Here is a 22500-nt window from a genome sequence, read left to right as displayed (position 1 = left end):
ATCAGAGCAGTGATGGCGTGGGGAGAGTGTGATATATACACACACATACACACACACACACACTAATGAGAATGTGGCTTCTACCTGTATAATAAAAGGAGAGCATGGCTGAGAGCAAGCTCTCCGGAGCCCGTTTGTGAGCAGCACGGCGAGGGGGAGATCATCATCTCTGCTGGCTCCCGTAAACACACTTTCATAAACAGAGGGCGGCATTTGAGCTTTTTTTTTCTTTCTTTATTCGCTTTTTTTCTTGCTGCCAGGGCACCTGGGTGACCTTCCCAGTCTGTGGTTCAATGATTCAATAACAGACAGACAGACACACGTACACACACACAAACACACACACACACAAACACACACACACACACACACAGACAGACACACACACACACACACACAGACACACACACACAGACACACACACACACACACACACACACACACACACACACACATTGGACTGACGGCACCCTTTGTGGAGGTCCCTTCACCTCTCTGCGCCCCTCCTGGCTCCTTTGTTCTGAGTGTAATCTCCTTGAGCTTATCAGAGCATCACTAACTTGAGTTTTTATCAGGGCCACCAGGTGCCACGCCGCAACGATCCTTGGCGCGGACTCCTGTCCCCCCCCCACCCCCCACCACCCCCCGGCGCCCCCCCGGCATCTCGGCCCCTAGGCCACAACCATCGATTTTCATGCAGACGGCCAATAATTGAAAGGACGTCTATCACAGTTTAATTGACACAGTTAATCAGGTCTTATAATTGGACGGATTCAACCTTATGTATTTTTTCCCCTCTCCTCTTTTACCCAAGTAGAGCTGGGTATTGCATCCCGCACTGCACTCGATATCTCTCCTCCACCTGGTGCAGAGGCGTGAGCCAGAGAGGGGGGGGGGGGGTGGGGGGTTGGAGGTGGGAGGTGGGGGTGGGTAGGTGTAGCGGGGCTGGGCGGGGTGAGGCGGCGGTGGCAGTGGCCAGAGGGGAGGAGGTTTAAGCTTCGGGTTTTAAACATCTTTTCTAGCCGCTCTGCTCGCGGCAGGGATCGCCGTCGGTCTGTCGCTTGCTAGAGGGCTGCCGATTACTCACCGGCGCGGCGGTGACGTCACCGATTCCTACCGTTATCCACCCGCCCAAACCACCCACCCACCAGCGTGCACACGCGTGCTACCGCTACCGCTAACGCGCCGGCTGGAGCAGCAGACACCCCCTCCCCCTCCCCCTCCCCTCCGCACGCTCTCAGCCTGCCTCATCCTCACAGCTCAGTAGGGGATTGAGGCGCCGGGTCTGGGGGTGAGGAGGGGGGGGTTTGTGGTGGGGTTCAGGGGCTGGCCAAGGCAGCAGGGGGCCTCGCACTTGCCTTGAGGAGGTGCGAAGCTTGCTGAGGAATGACGTCTCTCAGTTTTTCCGGGGCAGCGAGATCTCGCATGTTTATCGGCTTTGTCAAACTAACGATGGAGAGCTCGACGTTTAGATTTGACCAGCATGATTCAGTAGTAAATATCAGCATGCCTGTATGCGTGTGTGCGGATGCGAATATCTATGTGTGTGTATACTCGTGTGTGTGTGTTTGTGCGTGTGGAGAGAGAGGTAACATTTCCACTAACTGCTGCTCTGCCCCACTGTGGGCTCCCTTCCTGCATTGATAAAACACAGAGAGGCTCGGGGTCCCTCGCTTAGCATCCACAGGTATTCATCACGGCGCCGGGGAGATATTTCATCTCAGGGCCGTTCGCTGAGGCGCACCTTTTTACAAAGATGAATAACTTGGGCAGTACCTAAGGTCATGGTAATATGGCCACTAAAATCCTCAATGTGAACGTGACCATTACTGCCCGGAAAACAATGCAATCGGTTCATCTCACTGGATGGCCACAGCGAAACGTGCACTCGGGGGAAAAAAAAACAAAACAGCAAGCCTCTTTTTTCTTCCCCCCGCCCCAAGCCTCCCCACTTAAACCCAAGGTGGAACGAAAAATAACAACGGAAACACAAACGGAGCTTTGTTGTGAGACTTACACCGCTAAAAAACTGTCAAATTTCTCCGAAACACTACTACACAGAGGAAAACAGTGGCCATACAGCTGCATGCTTGCAGGTTAGAATTATGATTTCAATTAGCTCAAATAAGCGTTTATCTACAAAGAGCTTTAAAAAATGATGTGCTTTTAAAGGTGTTCATTAGCTCCATCGCACAAATTAAGACCCTCTAATCACGGGTGTTGCTTTCATTTTCCGCTGCACCTCTAAATGGAGCGCCATCGCGCCGACTGCACGTCACCCCACACCTGGTACCGGTTAAAGGACGGGGGGGCTGGCTGTGAGCCAAGTGACTCATTATATCCTCACACACACACACACACACACACACACACACACACACACACACACACACACATTCAGAGCTCACAGGTTTTTTTTTTTTCAAATATTGTACAGTACTTATTTTCATTTTCGTTTGCACCAGAAGATAGCCGAAGCTCATAAATATGCGGCTGAAATAAAAGGGCCATTTGGCTTCCGATCTGCTCCCCCCCGCAACTCGACAACCTTCAGTCCCTCTGGACGTCACAGCCAACAGTACTTCCTGTCAGGGCCTCCGCCGCAAAAACCAGGAAGCATTTAGAGATTGTCGCTCACAGAAGAGACAGTAGCCATTACCGGGGGACGCTCTTAGGGAGAAGGGGGGGGTAATTAATCACTGTGAACATAATTCAGAAGAAAAGCGCTTCACTCTGGAGCCCCCCTGATACCTTAACCCTCCAAAGACAAAAGGAAAGAGGAGTGTGAGTGTGTATGTGAGTGTGTGTGGATGTGTGCGTGTGTGTGTGTGTGGGGGGGGGGGGCTTTCTGTCGGCATCCCACGGAAGTTTCCGGATAATTAGCCGCAAAACATACAGCCCAGGAGCTGCTGACTAGCCCAAAGCGGGTGAGGCGATGACTCCGCTCGGCTTATTACCATTCATCATGGGCCATTGTGTACGGAATCGCATCTGCCGGGAACAGATTGGGACAGAAAGTTGAGGGTGGCCAGCATCTCGCGGCTCTCTCTCTCTCTCTCTCTCTCTCTCTCTCTCTCTCTCTCTCTATGTTTGTGCCTCTTGGAATGTTTGTTTACGGGTGGTTTTGTGAGAGGCTATACTCGGTGAGTGACTATATGCAGGTCGAAAGATTTTTTTTGTTTGTGTGCGGTGAGTGTGTGTGTGTGTGTGTGTGTGTGTGTGTGTGTGTGTGTGTAAATGCATATGGTGGATTTCTTTATATGTGTGCATTTTTGTGTATGTGTGGGTGTGTGTATGTGTATGTTTATGTGTGTGTGTGTGTGTGTGTGTGTGTATGCACATTTATGTGCTTGCGTGTGTGTGGGGGGTGGCACTTGGCTGAAGACACCCTTGAGGCTGGTGTGAGGGGCTGGTGACCTTTGTGCTCGGGTAGTGAAGAGCAAATGTACATGCATACGTATACACACACACTCACACACAAACGTGCACACACACACACACACACACACAAACAAACAATCTCTACCAGTCTGCCTCCTCCATGGTTGCCGCACATATGGCGCGGGCTGGTGACCTTCGACCCCAAACACACGGCCAGGATTTGTCCGGCCGCGCAGCTACACGGAGCCGCATTAATATTCCTCCGTTGATAAGGATGCGCAGGAATGCTTATCCGAATGGAAATCAAAATACCATTCCTTTGATCCTTGGGCGGGGAGAAGGCTGTAGTGTGGGGGGGGAGGAGGGGTTTGTGTGTGTGTGTGTGTGTGTCCGTGTGTGTGTGTGTGTGTGTGTCTTCGGCACACACTCTCCTTTTGATGTCCATCTGCTTGGCCGAGCACCCCGCCGAGCCAATTTCCCCAAGGCCGCCATAATGTGGAGCGCACTCCCTATAATTCCCACAATATGGACCAATTAATGACACACTGACTGCGGCCGCACACTTCTTGGACACACCAGAGGACTCGGAAGAAAAGAGGGGAGGGGGGGGGGCACTTCTCTGCCACTTTCAATTTCTTGGTCAATCTCTATTCTTTCTTTCCTCTCTCTCTCCCTCCCTCCCTCCCTCCATCCCTCTCTCTCTCCCTCCATCTCTGGTCTCCTTAAATCTCCTCTGCACCCCTCTTCTTTCGCTTCAGCTCTGTCCGGAGCTGTCCAGTGTTATTTTGGTGCAGAGTGTGCTGCTAGGGCTGTAACGTGCGCTGGTCGATAACCCAGACTCTCTGTTTTTATTTATTTATTTCGTTATTTTATTTGAGCACAAACCCATCGAGGGATGCCGTTCTATTCACAGACCACCAACCAACCCGCCCACTGCTCGCTCCTGTCCAACGGTGTGAGTGAGAGTGTGGAGGTCCAGCAACATAAACAATTAACCAGACGCCGGGGCAGTTCGGACCGAGACTCTGCAGAATTCACAGAAGGTACCCAGCTCACGACTGACTCACTGAGACAGGGAGAGACCGAGGGAGACGGAGAGAGAGGGAGAGAGAGGGAGAGAGATGGAGAGAGGGAGAGAGAGGGAGAGAGAGGGAGAGAGAGAGAGAGAGTGAGAGAGAGAGTGAGAGAGGGAGAGAGAGAGAGGGAGAGAGAGGAGGTACACATACAGAGAGAGAGAGAGGTAGAGAGAGAGATATAGACATAATAGGAGAGAATAGAGAGCTCCACTATGCCGCTGTGCGGTGTGAGGCTACTCGCTCTACCTTGTGCAGTGTGTTTGCGTGATGGATCCATTCCTCACCCGCAGATCAAACAGACTCCATTAATAGCCCCTTCCCACATGGTCACAACTGTCCCCCACTGACGCATCATCCACAGCATTCTATGTGCTACTCCGGGTTTCCCTGTGTTGGGTCGAGGCCATAGATAAAACATCACATGGAGAACACGACTGCCCCCCACCCCCCACCCCCACACCCCCCGACTAGCTCATCTCTTAACACACTGCCAGTACACAGACCAATAGTATTGATGCTTAATAGATAAAATATTGATAAACACATTCTCAGTAATGGGACAATAAATGAATTAAACAAACTACACATTTTGTAAAATCTTAAATTAAGAGAATTTAAGATTAAGAGAATCAGACTACCAGGAAGCATAATGGATGCTTAGTTTCTAACTTCTGAATGGACAGAGGAGATCAAAATATCAGAAAAGATTGTATCTCTGTATTAGATACTAACCTTATCACAGGACTGTCTATTTACCTTGTGAGGGCATTTAAAAATACATTCGCTATGACTGACATTAAATATGTAAAACATTTGTTCAATTATACATTATGCATAAAGGATGAACTACAGTAAAATGATTATTAATTCATTCATTCATTAATTCATTACAGAGTCACTTGTAATATGGACATAACATCATACAGCGTGGTTGTGCAATACATTTTTTAACAATCTGTGCGGATTCATATCATCGGAATCCTAACAAGTTCTAGAGTGCAGGATGCAATATACTCCCCCGAGTTCCATTACTGCACACATTCTGCTCATTTCACTACTGCATACTTGCCATCACGATTTGTATTACTGTTAGATTGCATGGGACTCATGGAGCCGCTGACTGACTGACTGGCATATGCTGAATTACAACTAATGATCTGGGGGACTGATTACGAACTAGAGACCTTAACGGGAAGGTAGCGCTTCCAGATAAGTTTTAATCGCTTTTTAATAGTTAAAATCATGGACAAACTTCATGTTGACAAACTGGATACAAAAACTAGGAGTGCATCAACATCTCGATAAGCAGTGAATATATGTGTGCCTGTGGGAACATTTGGTGCAATAGACCTATAACTATCATGGTACATTTGCAGCATACCATCAGCTCCTGTATGTTATTGAGCAAATAACACCCTAAGAGCGTGGTAACAATTGATCATACACGGGGAGCCGAGCTGCTGGGTGGTAATGATTATCCCCCAAGGGTACAGATAGAAACCACACACACCACACCGAGAAGTCTGAAACCACACAATCCTCTATCTCAAGACATTTCACAGATAATAAAATAGAAAAAAAAAAAAAACCTCCAACACTGGCCAGAAGAGAGAAAGCCATGTCAGTGGTCGCCAAGGAAACCATTCCAGTCATCATTCCATTCTATGAAGAGTGTGAGTATGTAAGTGCCTTTGCATGGGGTTGTACATGAATGGCACATATTTTGTGTATTTGTGTAAGCCTCAAGACCACATGGTTCTCCATCTGAAGACATTTCAAGATTTAAAAAAAATTAAATAAACGCCTCCTTGAAGAGAATCAAGTCAGTGGTCGCCAAGGAAACCATTCCACTCTATGAATGGTGTGTGTATGTACGGTAAATGCCTGTGCATTGGTGGAACATGAACATGTGTTGTATGGTACATACAGTACAGTACTTAGATAATTACTATACTATCTGTGTTATAGCCATGTGGAAATGTGTGGAAAAAGTGTGAGTGTGAGTGTGTGAGTATGTTTGTGTGTGTGTTTACCCATAATCATGTAGTTTAGAAGAAAGAAAAAAAAAGCACAAAGCATTCTGTGTTTGATCAGACTTGCCTAAGTGTGTAACTCACTTCCTTCAATGTTTGGAATCTGTGAATCTTCCCCTGTGTTAAGGTCCGAATAAAAGCATTAAAATGTGTGTGTGTGTGTGTGTGTGTGTGTGTGTGTGTGTGTGTGTGTGTGTGTGTGTGTGTGTGTGTGTGTGTGTGTGTGTCTACTCACTCTGCGGGCACTGCTCGCTGGTGCAGTTGAGGGACTGGAGGTCGGTGCCCTGGCAGTCCTTGCCCCCGGTGCCGGGCGTGGGCTGGGAGCACTCGCGGCTCCGCCACATGGCGCAGTCGGCCCCGCACGCCGACCACTTGCTCCACTCGCTCCACCCGCCGTCCACTGCAGCGCCACCCACCGCAGGGAGAGCGCGCACGCGGATGGAGGGACGGACAGATGGATGGATAGATCGACAGACAGACAGACGGATGAAAGAGAGAGAGAGAGAGAAAGAAAGAAAGAGAGAGAGAATAAAACGCTGTCAGACGTGGGGGTCAAAAAGGTCACAGGCAGATCACAGACAGGCTCGGGCAGATGCAGATTTCGCCGTGTGGCGCTAGGCAACGCTGATGCGTAATGACAGCCGTGTTTACGGGGGGTAGAGTGCTGCCCTTGTGATGCCCACCACAAACGCCTATAGTCGTCACGGTGATAGGAACACACACGCGCACAGACAAGACCTGTCAGATGCATGTGTAAAAACATAACATGAATATACAGTGCAAACATCACAAGTAGTAGCACACAAATAGCATCATACACAGAGGCACACAAGGATACTCCTCTACTCATCTACTGTACATAGAGAGATGTCACTCACTCTCTCTCTCTCTCTCTCTCTCTCTCTCTCTCACACACACACACACACACACACACACACACACACACACACAATTCCCCTTAAACACGCATAAAGGGATTCCCCCTCACATTTAGCATCTCATACTGATAAGGAAGAATGTAATGAAGAAAATAATCTCCCTGCTCCAATTTTCCTCATTTTCTCGCAGCTGGAATTCAAAGAGATGCTTTTTCAGTCGCCGGCACAAACATCTCTTACAGTAGATGCATTCGCCTCTCCATTCGGTGGCGCTAACAATGAATAGCAGCCAGCCAGAGACATTACTCTTCAGTGGGAGCAACAGGGTCAACCAAACGCCATCCAACCTCCCACTCCCCATACAAACACACACACAATGTCCACCACACACACACACACACTTGGCTGCGCGCACACACACTTGGCTGCGCACACACACACACACACACACACACACACACACACACACACACACACACAGGCACTGAGCCTTCTGCTGGCTGTTAGCTTATGAGCACAGTATTACAGAGACGATTGATGCGGGCAGTCTTTCCCATGACCCGAGGTTGCAGGCTGTTGCGCCACGCTGCACAACAAATGGCCATCGCGCAGAGAAAATGGAATTATGTTTGGCTTGATGCGGTGCGCTTGTGGGAACAAGAGTGGGAGAGATGGAGAAAGAAAGAAACAGAGAGAGAAAAAGAGAGAGAGGGAAAGAAAGAGAGAGAGAGAAAGAGAGAGAGGGAAAGAAAGAGAGAGAGAGAGAAAGACAGAAAGAAAGAGAGAGAGAGAGTATGTGTGCGAGTGTGTTGGGGTTGCAGGCGGAGCATCAGAGTGTTCTTTCGGAGGGCAAAATAAAAGGAAGCATATTAGGAGGGCAGGGGGAGGCAAAGCAGTGGATCATTTGGGCACAGCGACCGTGCCATGGCAAGTAAATTTCCGGACTGTTCCTTCCCCAGCCAAGCTAAGTGAGGACAGATGAGGGCATCCCCCCCCCCCCCCCCCGATTCTCTCTCTCTCTCTTTCGCTCTCTTTTACCCCCACTCCCTCTCTCTCTCTTTCTGTTCTCTCTCCCTCTCTCTCTGTGTTTTTGGGAGAGTGCATAAGTCAGCGCGAGCCCAGGCGAGTGCAGGGCTTCACTGGAGGCCATACTGGGAGTGATATTCAGACTGACATGATGGCAGGTTCTAGAAGGTTACCACAGGGCTAATATGAACACGGGCAGTAATGAGCTCTCTGGGGGCACCGGGTCTCTCCCAGGGCAAGGCAGTGGAGAGAAGAGAGAGAGAGAGGAGAGAGAGAGAGAGAGAGAGAGAGAGAGAGAGAGAGAGAGAGAGAGAGAGAGAGAGAGAGAGAGAGGGAGAGAGAGGGGGGGGGGGAGGGAGAGAGAGAGAGAGAGAGAGAGAGAGAGAGAGAGGGGTGGGGGGGAGGGAGAGAGAGAGAGAGAGAGAGAGAGGGAGGGTGTGTGCGTCAGAGAGAGAGAGAGAGAGAGAAAGAGAGAGAACAAGGGAGAATGGAGGATACAGAGATGCAGGAAGGATGGGGGTAGAAAGACAGAGGGACAGTAAAAGAGGAAAAACCAAGAGAGAGAGAGGAAACAACAGAGGAACAAGAGAGAGAGAGAGAGAGAGAGAAACCAAGAGAGAGAGGTGAACTAGAGCAGAGTTTGTTATGAGGCACTGATGACAGTGAGGCTGCATCCCAGGCTCTCTGCTGTCTCTTCCTCTCACCACCAACCCGCTCCTCCTCCTCCTCCTCCTCCTCCTCTTCCTCCCCACCCCCGTCCCTGCCTTCATCAGTGCCAAGCCTTTGCAGTGACCGGCCCACGTACACACCCCGTACAACAGGTCACCAGGGGTCTGCGTGCGCGCTGGTAAATAAAATATAAGCCAGGGACCCGGGTTAAGAAGTCGCAAATAGCCGCCTATTTAAAAATAAATTGGGCATAAGTAGGGTTATTATTCATATTAATGGGGGGAGATACCGAGTCATTTCCTTCTGGCACTTGTCTTTGGATGGGATGAATTGTATTTAAATCTGCACAGCGGGTCTAATAAGGCATGCTGGAAAGATTGTCCTTTTTTTGTACAATGTGTGTGTGTCTGGGGTGTGTGTGTGTGTGTGTCTCAATGTATCATGTATGTGTTGTCTGTCTCTGTGTGTAACCAGTGTGTGTTTCTAGTGTTGGTCCATATTTCCATATGAGCCCTTGGGTGTGTGTGTGTGCATGTGTGTGTTTGTGTGCATCTATCTGTCTATGTGTGTGAGTCATTAGCTGTATGTATGCTCATGCAATGGTGTGTGTGTGTGGTGTGTGTGTGTGTGTGTCACATGCTGACACAGCTCTGGTCCCCATTCCAACTGTTACTTTTGGCAGGAGGAGCAGAACCAATCATGTAATTGTCCTTGCCTGGCATTGAGTGAACCCGTCCGTGGGCCGAGCGAATCATTATGCACGGCTGGGGCCGATTGAATTGGGAATTAGTCCCAGCTGAATACATTATAATATTATCATCACACACACATACATACATACATACATGCATGCATGCATACAGTACATACATACACCGTTCCTACTATCTATATGCTACCGGCCAGGAGAACATAAACAATACGATGAATGTGGCCTTTGTTTCCTTTTTTTGTGCTAAAATGGGGTTTTAGCCAGCTATGGGACCCTCCAAGCAGCCTGCTGAGACCACCCTGTAACAGTGAAGGGAGAGGCGCCTGTGTTCTGCACAAGGCCACGATTTGGATTGGATTATGAGCCCATGAGGTACAGTATTTACAAACACCCAATCCTCATGTGGAAGTGACTGTGAATAAACTGTGGACGCATCCAGGCACACAGCTGAGGGGGTGGGGGGAAGAAAAGAAAAAAAAGAAAGAGAGAGAGAGAGAAAAAAAATCTGTAATGAATTTTATTTAATGAAATATGAAAAGTTGGAACAATGTATTCCTCTTTCACACAAAGGAGGCAAAACGGAGGTGGTGTGTGTGTGTGTGTGTGTGTGTGTGTGTGTGTGTTGTGGGTTGACAAATAGGATGTTATGAGAAAAGAAAATGCCAAAAATTGATGTAAAAGACATGAATAAAACAAAAACAATGCTAAAAATGCTAAAAAAAACCCATCATCTGGCCAATTTCCAATCGAGCAAATGCGACAGGCGCTCTCGGCAAACCTCTCTCAGAAATGAAAAACAAAAAAATGTCACCCTCGCAAGAGCTGCAAATACAAAGAGTGACCTCTACAACACAAAGCTTCTCCTCCCCCGCAACCCCTCCCCTCCCTCCCCCCCCCCCCCACTCCTGCTTCAAGAATGTGCCGGCCGGTTTCCAATCATCCTGCACAACAGGTTATGGCGGTGGCGGCGGCAGTGCCGGTGTGCTGTGGCGGCGGCACTCTCCGGCCGGCCCTGACTGTAATGCCGGAGCGCAGCGGCAGGCCCCGGCTCGCGGGCCTCTGCCGAAGGACGGGGGAGCCGGAGCTGAAGGGCGGCCGGGCGGCCGAGCGCTCTTTAAGCAGCGGCGGGAGGGCCCATTTGCCGCTCGACTCCGCTGGGCTGCGTGCCGTGTCGCGCCGCGCTGCCGTGGTCCGCGCCACCCTCGGCCACCGCGCGTCCTTGAGCCCAGACGAGAGAGCAGGAGGAGGAGGAGGAGGAGGCGGTGGCAGACGAGGGAGGAGGTGGAGGAGGAGAGGGAGGGAGGGAGGGTGCAGTGGAGTGGAGGTGGCCAATTACTTTTCAGATCAGCAGGTACGGCCCGAGTCAACACTCGTCCTGCAATCTGGAGGAGCGTTGGCGGAGAGGAGAGGGAGGGAGTGAAGGAGTGAGAGAGGGAGGAGGGAGAAAAAAGAAAAAGCAAAAAAAAAGCAAAAGAGAAAGGGAGAGCAAAAAAGAAAAGAGAAGAAAGCCCCAGAGCCTGATAGAAAGGAGACAACAAACAGACAGGTGTCCCGATAAGGAGCGTGCCGAGATAGCGTGTGGACGCTGTGTCACGGAGCTGCTCCTTCTCTGTTTGCTTCCACACAGCGCCGCGCGGCGCCCGGGTGAAACCAAGAGCAAGAGATGCTAAATAAAAGGGATGTTGACATTATTTAACGGGAAATTAACAAACGTCGACCTCTGAGCGCGAGTTCTTAATATTTATGTTTATTTATGCATATTTATCCGTTTCAACCTGCTAAGCTCATGACCTCATCAACTAATATAATTCAAGGTTTTTAAGAAGATGAATTCAAGGATAAAAAGCTTAGACTTGCTTTCCTCAATGACATACAACTTCAAATACAAATGCTCACCAATGGGAAAGAGAAGATTATTTCACTGATAGCATTTATTAGCTCGATTTCTTTCCCTTGTCTGAGCGCCACCACACAATTACCGGCACTTCACAGCCCTCCCCCCCAAAAAAAGCCCGTCAATGAGGTGAAACGTCCAAGTCGCACCAACTGAATAATTAATTTTGAAGATGGCAGCAATTAAACAGGTTCTTCAGGAAAGCACTTTGTTTTTTGTGTGTGTTTTTGAAGTAGGCGCTTCTGTGTGGGGCCCCCTGTGGTCCGACGCGGGAAGTGCACACTGGGATGGCCCTGGGTAAGATCCAGAATGGTCGATTTGTGATGGAGGCCGACGGGGTTCCCTGCGTGGCTGGGCTAATTTCTCTGCTCAAGGCTACACATGATTTATTTAGCAGCACAGGTAAGGCCTCCGCAGGCTTACAAGAGCAAGAGCGAGAGAGAGAGAGGACAGAGAGAGAGAGAGAGAGAGAGAGAGAGAGAGAGATGGAGAGAAACAGACAGAGAGTAAAAGAGAGAGAAACAAAAAGAGAGAGAAAGAGAGAGGCCAAAAAAAGACTGTCAGAATAAGCAAGAGACACACAGAGGGAGAGAGAGTGAGTGAGAGGCAGAGAGCACGCAATTGGGGAGGAGAGAGAGAGAGACAGAACGCGAGACCATGAGGGAGAGAGCAAGCATGCAAGAGCAAATGAGAGAGGAAAAAAGAATGATAAAAGAGCGAGGGAGAGAGAGAGAGAGAGAGGAACAAGGGTGTAGTAGGGTGAGAGCTGTTTTAGACAGTCAGACAAGGGCTTCTCTCTAACTCTCTCTCGTTCTCTCTCTCAAACTCTGGCACCAGGCCTTATCTGTAACCTAATTTGGCTGGATCTTATTCACGAGGGCCAGCACTTTATCTTGCATTGAAAAAAAGAGAAAAGAAAAAACGATAGAGAATGAAGGAAAAACACAGGAAACTGCCTGAAATCCGCCACAGATAACAATGGCTTTTGACAGGCCAACGTCCACACACCGGACGGACGAGACGGCCAGTCAGTCTTGTAGAGCGGTAACTGTATCAACTGCATTAGGAGTCCACAGAACATACTTATCTTTTACATAGTCAGTGCAATGGGAAATCAAGCCTGATGAGAACAAATGTGATGGGGCAGGTGGATAGGTAGGCAGACAGGTAGAAGGACAGGCAGATCAAATGTAGATAGATCCACATGTGATTTATCCTGACACGGACTTAACGCGCAATCAGATTTGGACCCGTAACGAACAATGAGACAATGCACATAGATAAGCAGACAGACAGACAGATTGACGGACAGATTGATGGAATGTGAATTGTAATGAAACAGATTCAATTGCAAATCAAGTTGCGATCAGACTGGGATGAGATAGAGGCAGACACCTGCTCAGACATGTGGACGAAGATGAATTTTGACTGATGGCTAAACATTTAAGTCTATTTAACTTTGCAATAAAACTATACCAAGCCACATGTCCAGCCTGGGAGAGGATAATAGGCTTTTTTTTGCGGATTAATCGGGAGCGGAGAGAGTGGGAGTGAGAGATGGAGGTGAAAAAGTGAGTGTCCACAAAATAAATAAGCCTGCAAGCTTTTCAAGCTGAAATCAATCAATGGGAGCTGTCTTGCCCTCACACTGAAGGCTTGACAGGAAATGGGCTTTTTTTTGGTTACCTTGACCAGGATGACATTTTTGTGTCATTGCTGTCTGGAAGCTCCCATAGAAGCCAGGGCTGCATGGGCTTTATGCGGTCCTGTAGAGGTGTGTGTGTGTGTGTGTGTGTGTGTGTGTGTGTGTGTGTGCACATGTGTATTTATGAGTGTGTGCATGTGTGCATTTGTGTGTGTGTGTGTGTGTGTGTGTGTGTGCATTTGTGCGTGTGTGTGTGTGCGTGTGTGTGTGTGTGTGTGTGTGTGTGTGTATGCGTACCTACAGTTTGTGCATTTGTGCATGTATTTAGTTATAGAACTATGGAGAGCAGTGCTACTGTATGTTGGGCTAGCCTAGTCTGCTAACACCTTTACCAACACATGGCTGTCCTCACTCTGCTGATGTAGTGCTCTGATGTTGGAAGCTTTGTTTCCCCCTCAAATTTTTTTTCATACATTTTCAGCTGAACAAGCCACTTCACTGGAGAGAGGTCTGTATCCATCAGAGAGTGAGGGAGACATTCATCAGAGCCAGGATAAAAGACCTCATCAGACAATTTCAGCCTTTTCAAAAGCTACCATTTCATAAGTCAGTTTGCGAAGGAGAGAGAAGCAGGCGGTGAAGAGAGCGAGGGAGAATGAGAGAGAGAGAGAGAGAGACAGAGACAGAGACAGAGACAAAGAGAGAGAGAGCAGAGATAAATTGATTTTTCCTAATTGTCCAAAAGCCATTGTGATATTTCCTTTTTATCTGTGCAAGAAAACGAGAGAGAGAGAAAGGTTTTGGCACCATTAACTAAATTGATCTGGAGGAAGAAACACACTATTTATCGCTGGGTTCAAAGGAAAAAAGAACGTCACATTGTGAAGGGCCTGAGGAACATATTTTACCCTCGTCTTGAGTTTTATGAACTTACTGTACGAAATGGGCTCCCTCTGTAAAGCGAGGGTGGAAGATATTCTTGACCGATAAGGGAGTTCTTATATGCTAAACCCTGAGAGGGTGTCATATTTTCTCCTGGCGCTCTTTTATTCATGAAAACAAAATGGTAAAGGCTTATCAGCGCTTTGGAATAACAGAAAACAGAGGAGAGCTGGAAATGAAAGACAAAGAGAGACAACACTGAGGTCATATATCAGCAGAGTGTGTGTGTGTGAGATTGCGTGTGTGTAGCTGTGTGTGTGTGTGTGTGTGTGTGTGTTGTGTAGCTGTGTGTGTGTGTGTTAATGTGTGTGTGTAACTGTGTGTAGCTGTGTGTGTATGTGTGTGTGTGTGTAGTTGTGTGTAGCTGTGTGTGTGTGTGTGTGTGTTGTGTAGCTGTGTGTGTGTGTGTGTGTCTGTATGTGTGTGTGTAACTGTGTGTAGCTGTGTGTGTGTGTGTGTGTGTGTGTGTGCGCGCGTGCATCTGTGTGTGTGTGTGTGTGTGTGTGTGTAGTTGTGTGTAGCTGTGTCTGTGTGTGTGTGTTGTGTAGCTGTGTGTGTGTGTGTGTGTGTCTGTGTGTGTGTGTGTAACTGTGTGTAGCTGTGTGTGTGTGTGTGTGTGTGTGCGCGCGTGCATCTGTGTGTGTGTGTGTGTGTGTGTGTGTGTGTGTATGTGTGTGTGTGTGTGTGTGTGTGTGTGTGTGTGTGTGTGTGTGTGTGTTTCCATCCCTCTCGTCCGTCCCGTGTAACAGAAACACCATCCCCGGCGCCCACGGGGCCCTGCTCTGCTCGGTAAATGATGATTTATGGCCGCCGGAGTCCACAAGCACATTTTGATAAATCGGCACGAGCGCTCAGATGTGATTCTTAGGGGCCGCGGCCGTCACCGCCCGTCTTTGTGGCTCTGAGTAATGGACGTGGGCGGGGACTGGGAGGTGGGCGGAGGGTCAGCCTCCAGGAGAGTGTGTGTGTGTGTGTGTGTGTGTGTGTGTGTGTGTGTGTGTGGAGGGACATGGGCGGGGACAGAGAGGTGGGCGGAGGGTCATCCTCCAGGAGCAGCGGCCAGGGCGGGGGGTGGTGGCATTGTGTGTGTGTGTGTGTGTGTGTGTGTGTGTGTGTGTGTGTGTGTGTGGAGGGAGAACACGTGGAGAGAGGACTACGTAGAAAGGGCTAAGGGGACACTCCTTTAGTGTGAGTGAGGCGTCTTTGATGGGACTTGGAGGCTTGCTTGCTTGCCAGCACCAGTTCTATCTCTCATAGTCACTGCACACACACACACACACACACACACAGACACAGGAACAGTGGGTGTAACTAAGTGAGTCCTTAAGGAGAGAGCGGTGGTCACAACCTCCAACTCTGCCCTCCTGAGCCCAGCTGCCCTCCTTGCCAGTGTGTCCAGCCCGTTCCAGCTGGCAGAGTGCTCTCCCACCCCCTCTGCCCAGTGTGGCTGGCCGCTCCCACGCCATGCTCCACTAGCTCACAATCTGGGGCCTAATCGGGTGAAATACCCATCCGCATCCACAAGAAAATCCCCACGGCACACCGATCGCTTAGGCTACACTTTTCCCCTCTTTCTCTTCAGCCGTTTATTTTCAGCACAAGCCCCCTCTCTCACCACACACACACACACACACACACACACACACACACACACACACACACACACACACACACACACACACACACACACACACACACACACACACACACACACACACACACACACACACACACACACACACACACACACACACACACACACACACACACACACACACACACACACACACACCACAAAACATCTTCACCCATCCTCCTCACACTCCAAAAGCGTGGTATTCTGAGGGCATGTTACTTACAGTGTGATGTAAGGTGATGTCTTATTAAATTACATGGAGGCTTTGTAATGAAACACGAGATTGGCTTAAGTAGATAAACCCTCACGTTCGAAGGGAGGGAGGGTGGGTGGGTGGGTGGGGGGAGTAGAGGAGAGAGCGAGAGAATCAGAGAGAGTGAAAAAGGGAGGGAAGGGTGGGTGGAGGAGGTTGAGGGATTGGAGGGAGGCAGGGAGGGAGGGAGGGAGGGAGGCAGGGAGGGAGGGATAGAGGGAGAGAGGGAGGGTGGGATGGAGAGAGGGAAGGAGGGAGGGAGGGATGGAGAGAGTAGAGAAGTAGGTCTGCAGCTGACAAAAGGCTTCGATTTCCTCTCCTGTTTACAGAGTGTGGGGAGATTTTCCGCCGGTCAGCAACGTCTGTAGAATGCCATTTCGGTTGCCAACCCCCCCCCCCCCCACTCCCAACCCCCCAACCCTCCAACCCTCCCCTTTCTCTGAACCCGTCTGCAGTCCCTTGGCCATCCAGGGACCCTCACTCACCCTCCCCATCCACCCCTCACTCACACTCTCTCTCTCACACACACACACACACACACACACACACACACACACACCCTCATTCCCCAAGTCAACCCGACCCCACCCTGCCCCCAGCCCTCCATCAGGCCCTAATGTCCGCCTGAACGTGGCGCAGCCTGACATCCATTTCAAGCTGCAGGGGATCAATAGCTACTGAGGAGAATCAGGCCTGCTGCTGCTGCTGCTGCTGCTGTTGCTCTCGCGTGCACAAGAGGAGAGGAGAGGAGAGGAGAGGAGGAGAGGAGGAGGGGAGAAAAGATGGAGAAGGAGAGAAAGAGGTAGAAAAGGGAGGAGGATGGTACAACGAGGAACAACGGGTGCCCTCTTTTTCCGTTTTTTGTCCACCATTCATCCGCTTTTTTTGTTCACACTCTCAGATCAATTCTTTCTTTTCTCTCCCACTCTATCCATTCCTCACCCTCTCCTGGCCTCTCTCGATTCTCTCGCTTCCCACCTCCCCACCGCACACCCCTGAATCCCCCCCCCCCCCCCCGCAACCCACCTCTCCTCCCCCCATCCTTTTTCTACGCCTCTGAGAGTGTTAATGTGCCACAACCGCACTCATTCTGCCGCTAATGCTGCATGCTGGATGGCTGGAGTGTAAACAACATCAGGTGAACTTGCTGCCCTGCCACAACAGCGTGCCTGTGCCCTCTCTGGAGACGAGAGGGAGGAGGAGAGCGCACTCATGACATGAATACAATCTAGAGGAGAGAGGGAGAGAGAGGAGAGGGAGAGGGAGAGGAGAGGAGAGGGAGAGGGGAGAGGAGAGGAGAGGGGAGAGGAGAGGGAGAGAGAGTAGAGGAGAGGAGAGGAGAGGAGAGGAGAGAAGAGGAGGAGAGAGAGAGCAAGACAGAGAGGAGAGGAGAGTAGAGAGGGAGATAGAGGATAGGAGAGGAGAGTAGAGGAGAGAAGAGGAGAGAGGGAGAGTAAAGAGGGAGAGGAGAGGAGAGGAGAGTAGAGAGTAGAGAGGGAGAGAGAGGACAGGAGAGGAGAGAAGAGGAGAGAGGGAGGAGAGTAGAGAGGGAGGGGGAGAGAGAGAGGAGAGAGTAAAGAGAGTAGAGTGGGAAAGAGTGGGAGCAAGAGGAGAGAAAGAGAGGAGAGAGGGACAGCAAGAGGGTATGAGAGAGAGAAACAGATAGAGAGAGAGTGAGGGAGAGAGAGAGAGAAACAGATAGAGAGAGAGTGAGGGAGAGAGAGAGAAACAGATAGAGAGAGAATGAGGGGGAGAGAGAGAAACAGATAGAGAGAGAATGAGGGAGAGAGAAACAGATAGAGAGGGAGTGAGGGGGAGAGAGAGAGAAAGAGAGAGAGGGTGAACGGGAGAGAAAGTGAAAACATTCCTTCCCTCGGAGAGTACATCATGATTGCACCATCAGAATGAATAACATGAGAAGGGAGATGAAGAGTCAGAGTGAAAAAAAATCAATAAAAGACGGCGCACACTAACACACACACACACCCACCAACTCACCCACCCACACACACACGCACACACCCTTAAACATACCCACCAAGTGCGTACACACAAATACATTTGCACACAGACAAGGACATATGCACACATACACATATACCTATGTGCACACACATAAAACACACTCTCTCTGTCTCTTTTTTCATACCCACCTCAGACAAACCAAAATACACATGTACGACCCACACAAATACACACAAGACATGCGCACGCACGTCTGCACACACATTCTCTTACACAAGTGCTCACCCCAGCCTTGACCAGGGGCCCTAACAAAGTTCAAGTGGTATTCAGCGGTAGAGAGACAACAGCATAAACCAGAGAAAGACAAGAAAAGAAAGATGGCGAGCGCAGGAAAGAAAGTACGACAGAGAAAGCAATATATCAAGTATGCATGTATAACGTATGCATGTATGAAAGACAGAGAGAGAGGGTGAGAGAGAGAGATAGATAGAGAGAGAGTGAGAGAGAGAGAGAGAGAGATAGATAGAGAGAGAGACAGAGAGGTAAAAAAAGCAACGGAGCACTAGAGGCAGGTGTGGTGGAGGTGAAGAGAGTGGAGGAGGATGCAGAGGAGGAGGAGAAGGAGAAGGAGGAGAAGGTGGAGTTGGAGGTGGAGGAGTATCCTGGACAGGTGGGGGTGGGAGTGGGGGGGTGGGGGGGTGTTACCTGGACAGGTGGCGGTGCAGGCGCTTTTCTGGACGCTCTGCCCCTCGCAGGAGCTGCCTCCGTTGAGGGGGGTGGGGTTAGTGCAGCTGCGGCTCCTCTTCTGCCAGCCACGGCCGCACACGGCGCTGCACGCCGACCATGTGGACCAGGTGGACCAGCCGCCGTTCACTACCAGCCCACAGGGAGCAGGGGAGGAGAGGAGAGGAGAGGAGGAGAGGAGGAGAGGAGCAGGGGGGATGGAGGAGAGGAGGAGAGGATGAGGAGGAGGAGAGGAGAGGAGAGGAGAGGAGAGGAGAGGAGAGGAGGAGAGGAAAGGAGGAGAGGAGAGGAGGAGAGGAGAGGAGAGGAGGAGAGGAGAGGGGAGGAGGAGATGAGGAGGAGGAGGGGGAGAGGAGGAGGGATGAAGAGAAAGAACAGGAGAGAGGGAAAAAGATGTGAGGAGAAGAGGAAGAGGAGAGGGGAGTGACAACAGAAAGTAGGAAGGAAGGTGAGGAGAGGAAGGAGGAGATAGAGGGAATGAGGGAGGGAGGAGTGAGGAGAAAGAGAGAGAAGATGTGAAAACAGGAAGAGGAGGGTGACCAGTAGGGAGGGATGAGAGGGAAGGAGGGAGGGGAGGGAAAAAAGGAACAGAGCGAGTCAGGACTACCCGACGGGCATCGCTTGGGCTACACGTGTCTAAATGTCTACATGTCCAGAGCCTGTCCCCATATGTAAACATGTTTGAGCCAAGACACGTCTCCAACTAAATGGGTTTGGACTAGAACCTGTCCACATTTGTACAAATATTTGTACCAAGACACGTCTCCGTCTAAATGGGTTTGGACTAGAACCTGTCCAAATAATGTAAACATGTAAATATATTTGTGCCAAGACATGTCTCCATCTGAATGGGTTTGGACTTGAACATAGAAAAATGTCAACATGTGCCTTTGGACTAGAACATGTCTACACGTACTGTAAATGTGTTTGGACAAAAACATGCAAGAACATGTTTACACATGTGTAACTGTGTCTGGACTAGAACATGTTTAAAGTACGTGTATGAGTATGTTTGCTGTCGCTTCAGGCTGCGGCGCTCGTCTGGAGTGCAGGCACAGCCGTGCTGAGAACAGACACTGAGTGACAGCCAGTCGGTATTACCCAGGATGCACCAGCATGGAAATGTTGACAGAGAATGCTTTGGTTCCCAGTTCACTGATTTGATAGACTTTATTGTTGTCTGTGCTTTTTTTCCTTCCCTATTTCATTTTTTCATTCCAGTGCCACAAGTCCACAAGATGGGTACAGAGGGGTGAGCAAGAGAGAGAGAGAGAGAGAGAGAGAGAGAGAGAGAGAGAGAGAGAGAGAGAGAGAGAGATAGAGAGAGTTAGCGATAGCAAGAGAGGGTTAGAGCGAGAGCAAGAGCGACAGCGAGCGAGAGAGAGAGAGCATGCGCGAGAGAGTGACAGCGAGAGAGAGCAAGAGAGAGAGAGAGTGAGAGAGCACACAAGAGAAAGAGAGAGCAAGAGAGAGAGAGCAAGAGAGAGAGAGTTAGAGAGACAGAGGAAAAGAAAGCGACAGAGCAAGAGAGCGAGAGAAAGAGAGAGAGAGAGCGAGCAATAGAGAGAGAGAGTTGGAGAGAGTGAGAGAGAGCGAGAGCTAGAGTTAGAGAGAGTTAGAGAGAGAGGAAAAGAAAGCGACAGAGCAAGAGAGAGAGAGAGAGAGAGAGAGAGAGAGAGAGAGAGAGAGAGAGAGAGAGAGAGAGAGAGAGAGAGAGAGAGAGAGAGAGCAAGACAGCAGCACACACTGAGGGGCCACTCCTCTGGACACTTCCGTCATTACGGCTGCTCCTAACACGAGCCCACCGCAACAGCACACACAGGGGGCCAGCAGCGATGCATCACACCACGCCCTGCTGCTGACCTTGGCCAAGGTGCTCAAGGCAGGCCGGCAGCAAAAGTAAAGAATGGCTTCCTCTTCCTCCTCCTCCATCTTCTTCACTCTAGATTAATTAGTTCTCAAGGTGGGGACTCATTTGCATGGTGGTTTGTCATATCTAGTCATTAATCCATTTCCTGGAGTTGCTTCATGACTAGCGTTATGAGAGCATCTTGCCCCTACTACACTCCAAGGTTAGAGGAGAAGGACAACACCTTATTGTGGGTACAGTTGGGTAAGAATGGATAGGGACACTTTTGAGCACCAATGGGTGTAATTCTGGACACAGGCGTACACAATACTACATTTCCAAATGACAAGGAACCCCACACACACACACACACACGGAGACACGGACATGGACACACACACAAACGCACATACACTCTCACACGCACACTGTGCTCGGAGCCCATTTGATTGTTCTGAGGGCTTTGTAATTACCCAAACCCTAATCATGACGCACGAGTGCTGAAATCCAGTCAGCGTTCTCTAATGAAGTCCGCACAGCAGTCCAGCCGCCCCGGCGGGTGATCACGGCCATTCATGGGCCCTTCCGCTGAACTCCGCTGATTTGTTGTCTCGGGCTAAAAGTCTTGATCACTAGTCGTCTGGTTTACACTCTGCGCTGGCTGCCCTCTTAATACCCCCCCCCCCTTCTCACTCCACTCCCCCCCCTCCCACCTTAAATCTGTACCATGGCCCAGCTCGACTCATTCTCTCACCCCGCGCTCGCGGAAATTGATTGCCCACCGTGGCGAGGAAAATTGCTCGCCGGCTCAGGCCTCTGATTACCTCTTAGTGTGGCGAGTGTGGCGGCCGCGGCGCCTGCCTGCCTGCCCGTGTCCGGCGGACCTCGTTAAAATGCATCTCGGGGTTCTCGCCCGCCCCTGCTCCGATAGGGAGTCATTATTAACACCTCTTATTCCGGCCCGCCGCTGCGCCGTCCAATGGGGGACCGAGAGGAAGTCTTCCGCGTTTCGCAAAGGCAGTAATTTTATGCAAAGCCACGGACTTCCCTTAAAGGAGCATTGGTAATGGTCCTGTTGATCAAAGGCTATTCACTCTGCTATTTTTTTTTTTTTCGAAATAATTAGTATTACAATGGTGGCAAATTGGCTATCGCTTCACACTGGCCAATTTTCCCTGGCCCACTCGGTCTGAAAAGGTTCTGGCCTCGGAACAAGCTCCCCTGATTGACAGCATAAAAAAGCAAACAAGGGAGCAAAAAATGGTCTTGGCTCCGCCATTTCTGCAGCCTTTTTGAAACCTTCCATCAAAATGCCCACAAACCGCAATTCAATCAGAATTCAACAACCTATCTAATCTGCTATCACCTTTTACCATAATTGTTTTCTCTTTTTTGTTCCGTTATTTTATTTCTTTATTTGTCTATTTCCGGACAATTGAAATGCAACATGCTGATGCTTTGACTGGTAACCGCTCTATTATATTCAACAGCCAATATGTTCACTCTTTTCCTCTCATTTTCATCACCGTGACACAAAATCATTCTCTTATTATTACGGAATCATAAAAACACACCTTTCGCTCACATTAGGTGGCAAGGTAAATCAAAAACACGTCACGATTTGTACAGGAAAAAAGACGACATAAAAAACACACACACACACACACACACACACACACACACACACACACACACACACACACACACACACTTCTTTACTCTTCAAACAGCGACAACCTTACGCGGCTGATCCACTTGGCCCTCTCGGGCTAACACGTGGCGTTCGCGTGCAGTGCA

General features: G+C 49.8%; 1 protein-coding gene across 1 annotated transcript in view; it reads right to left on the bottom strand.

Annotated features, from left to right (window-relative positions):
- unc5a (unc-5 netrin receptor A) overlaps window positions 1-22500 on the bottom strand; it is a 152321-nt gene that overhangs the window by 33012 nt on the left and 96809 nt on the right. Inside the window, 1 exon segment of the mRNA XM_062524624.1 lies at window positions 6726-6890. Coding sequence (XP_062380608.1) covers window positions 6726-6890 — 165 coding nt within the window.

Source organism: Sardina pilchardus, chromosome 21, assembly GCF_963854185.1.
Source record: "Sardina pilchardus chromosome 21, fSarPil1.1, whole genome shotgun sequence".
NCBI classification, from domain to species: Eukaryota; Metazoa; Chordata; class Actinopteri; order Clupeiformes; family Clupeidae; genus Sardina; species Sardina pilchardus.
This window is presented reverse-complemented; position numbering and strand designations above follow the sequence as displayed.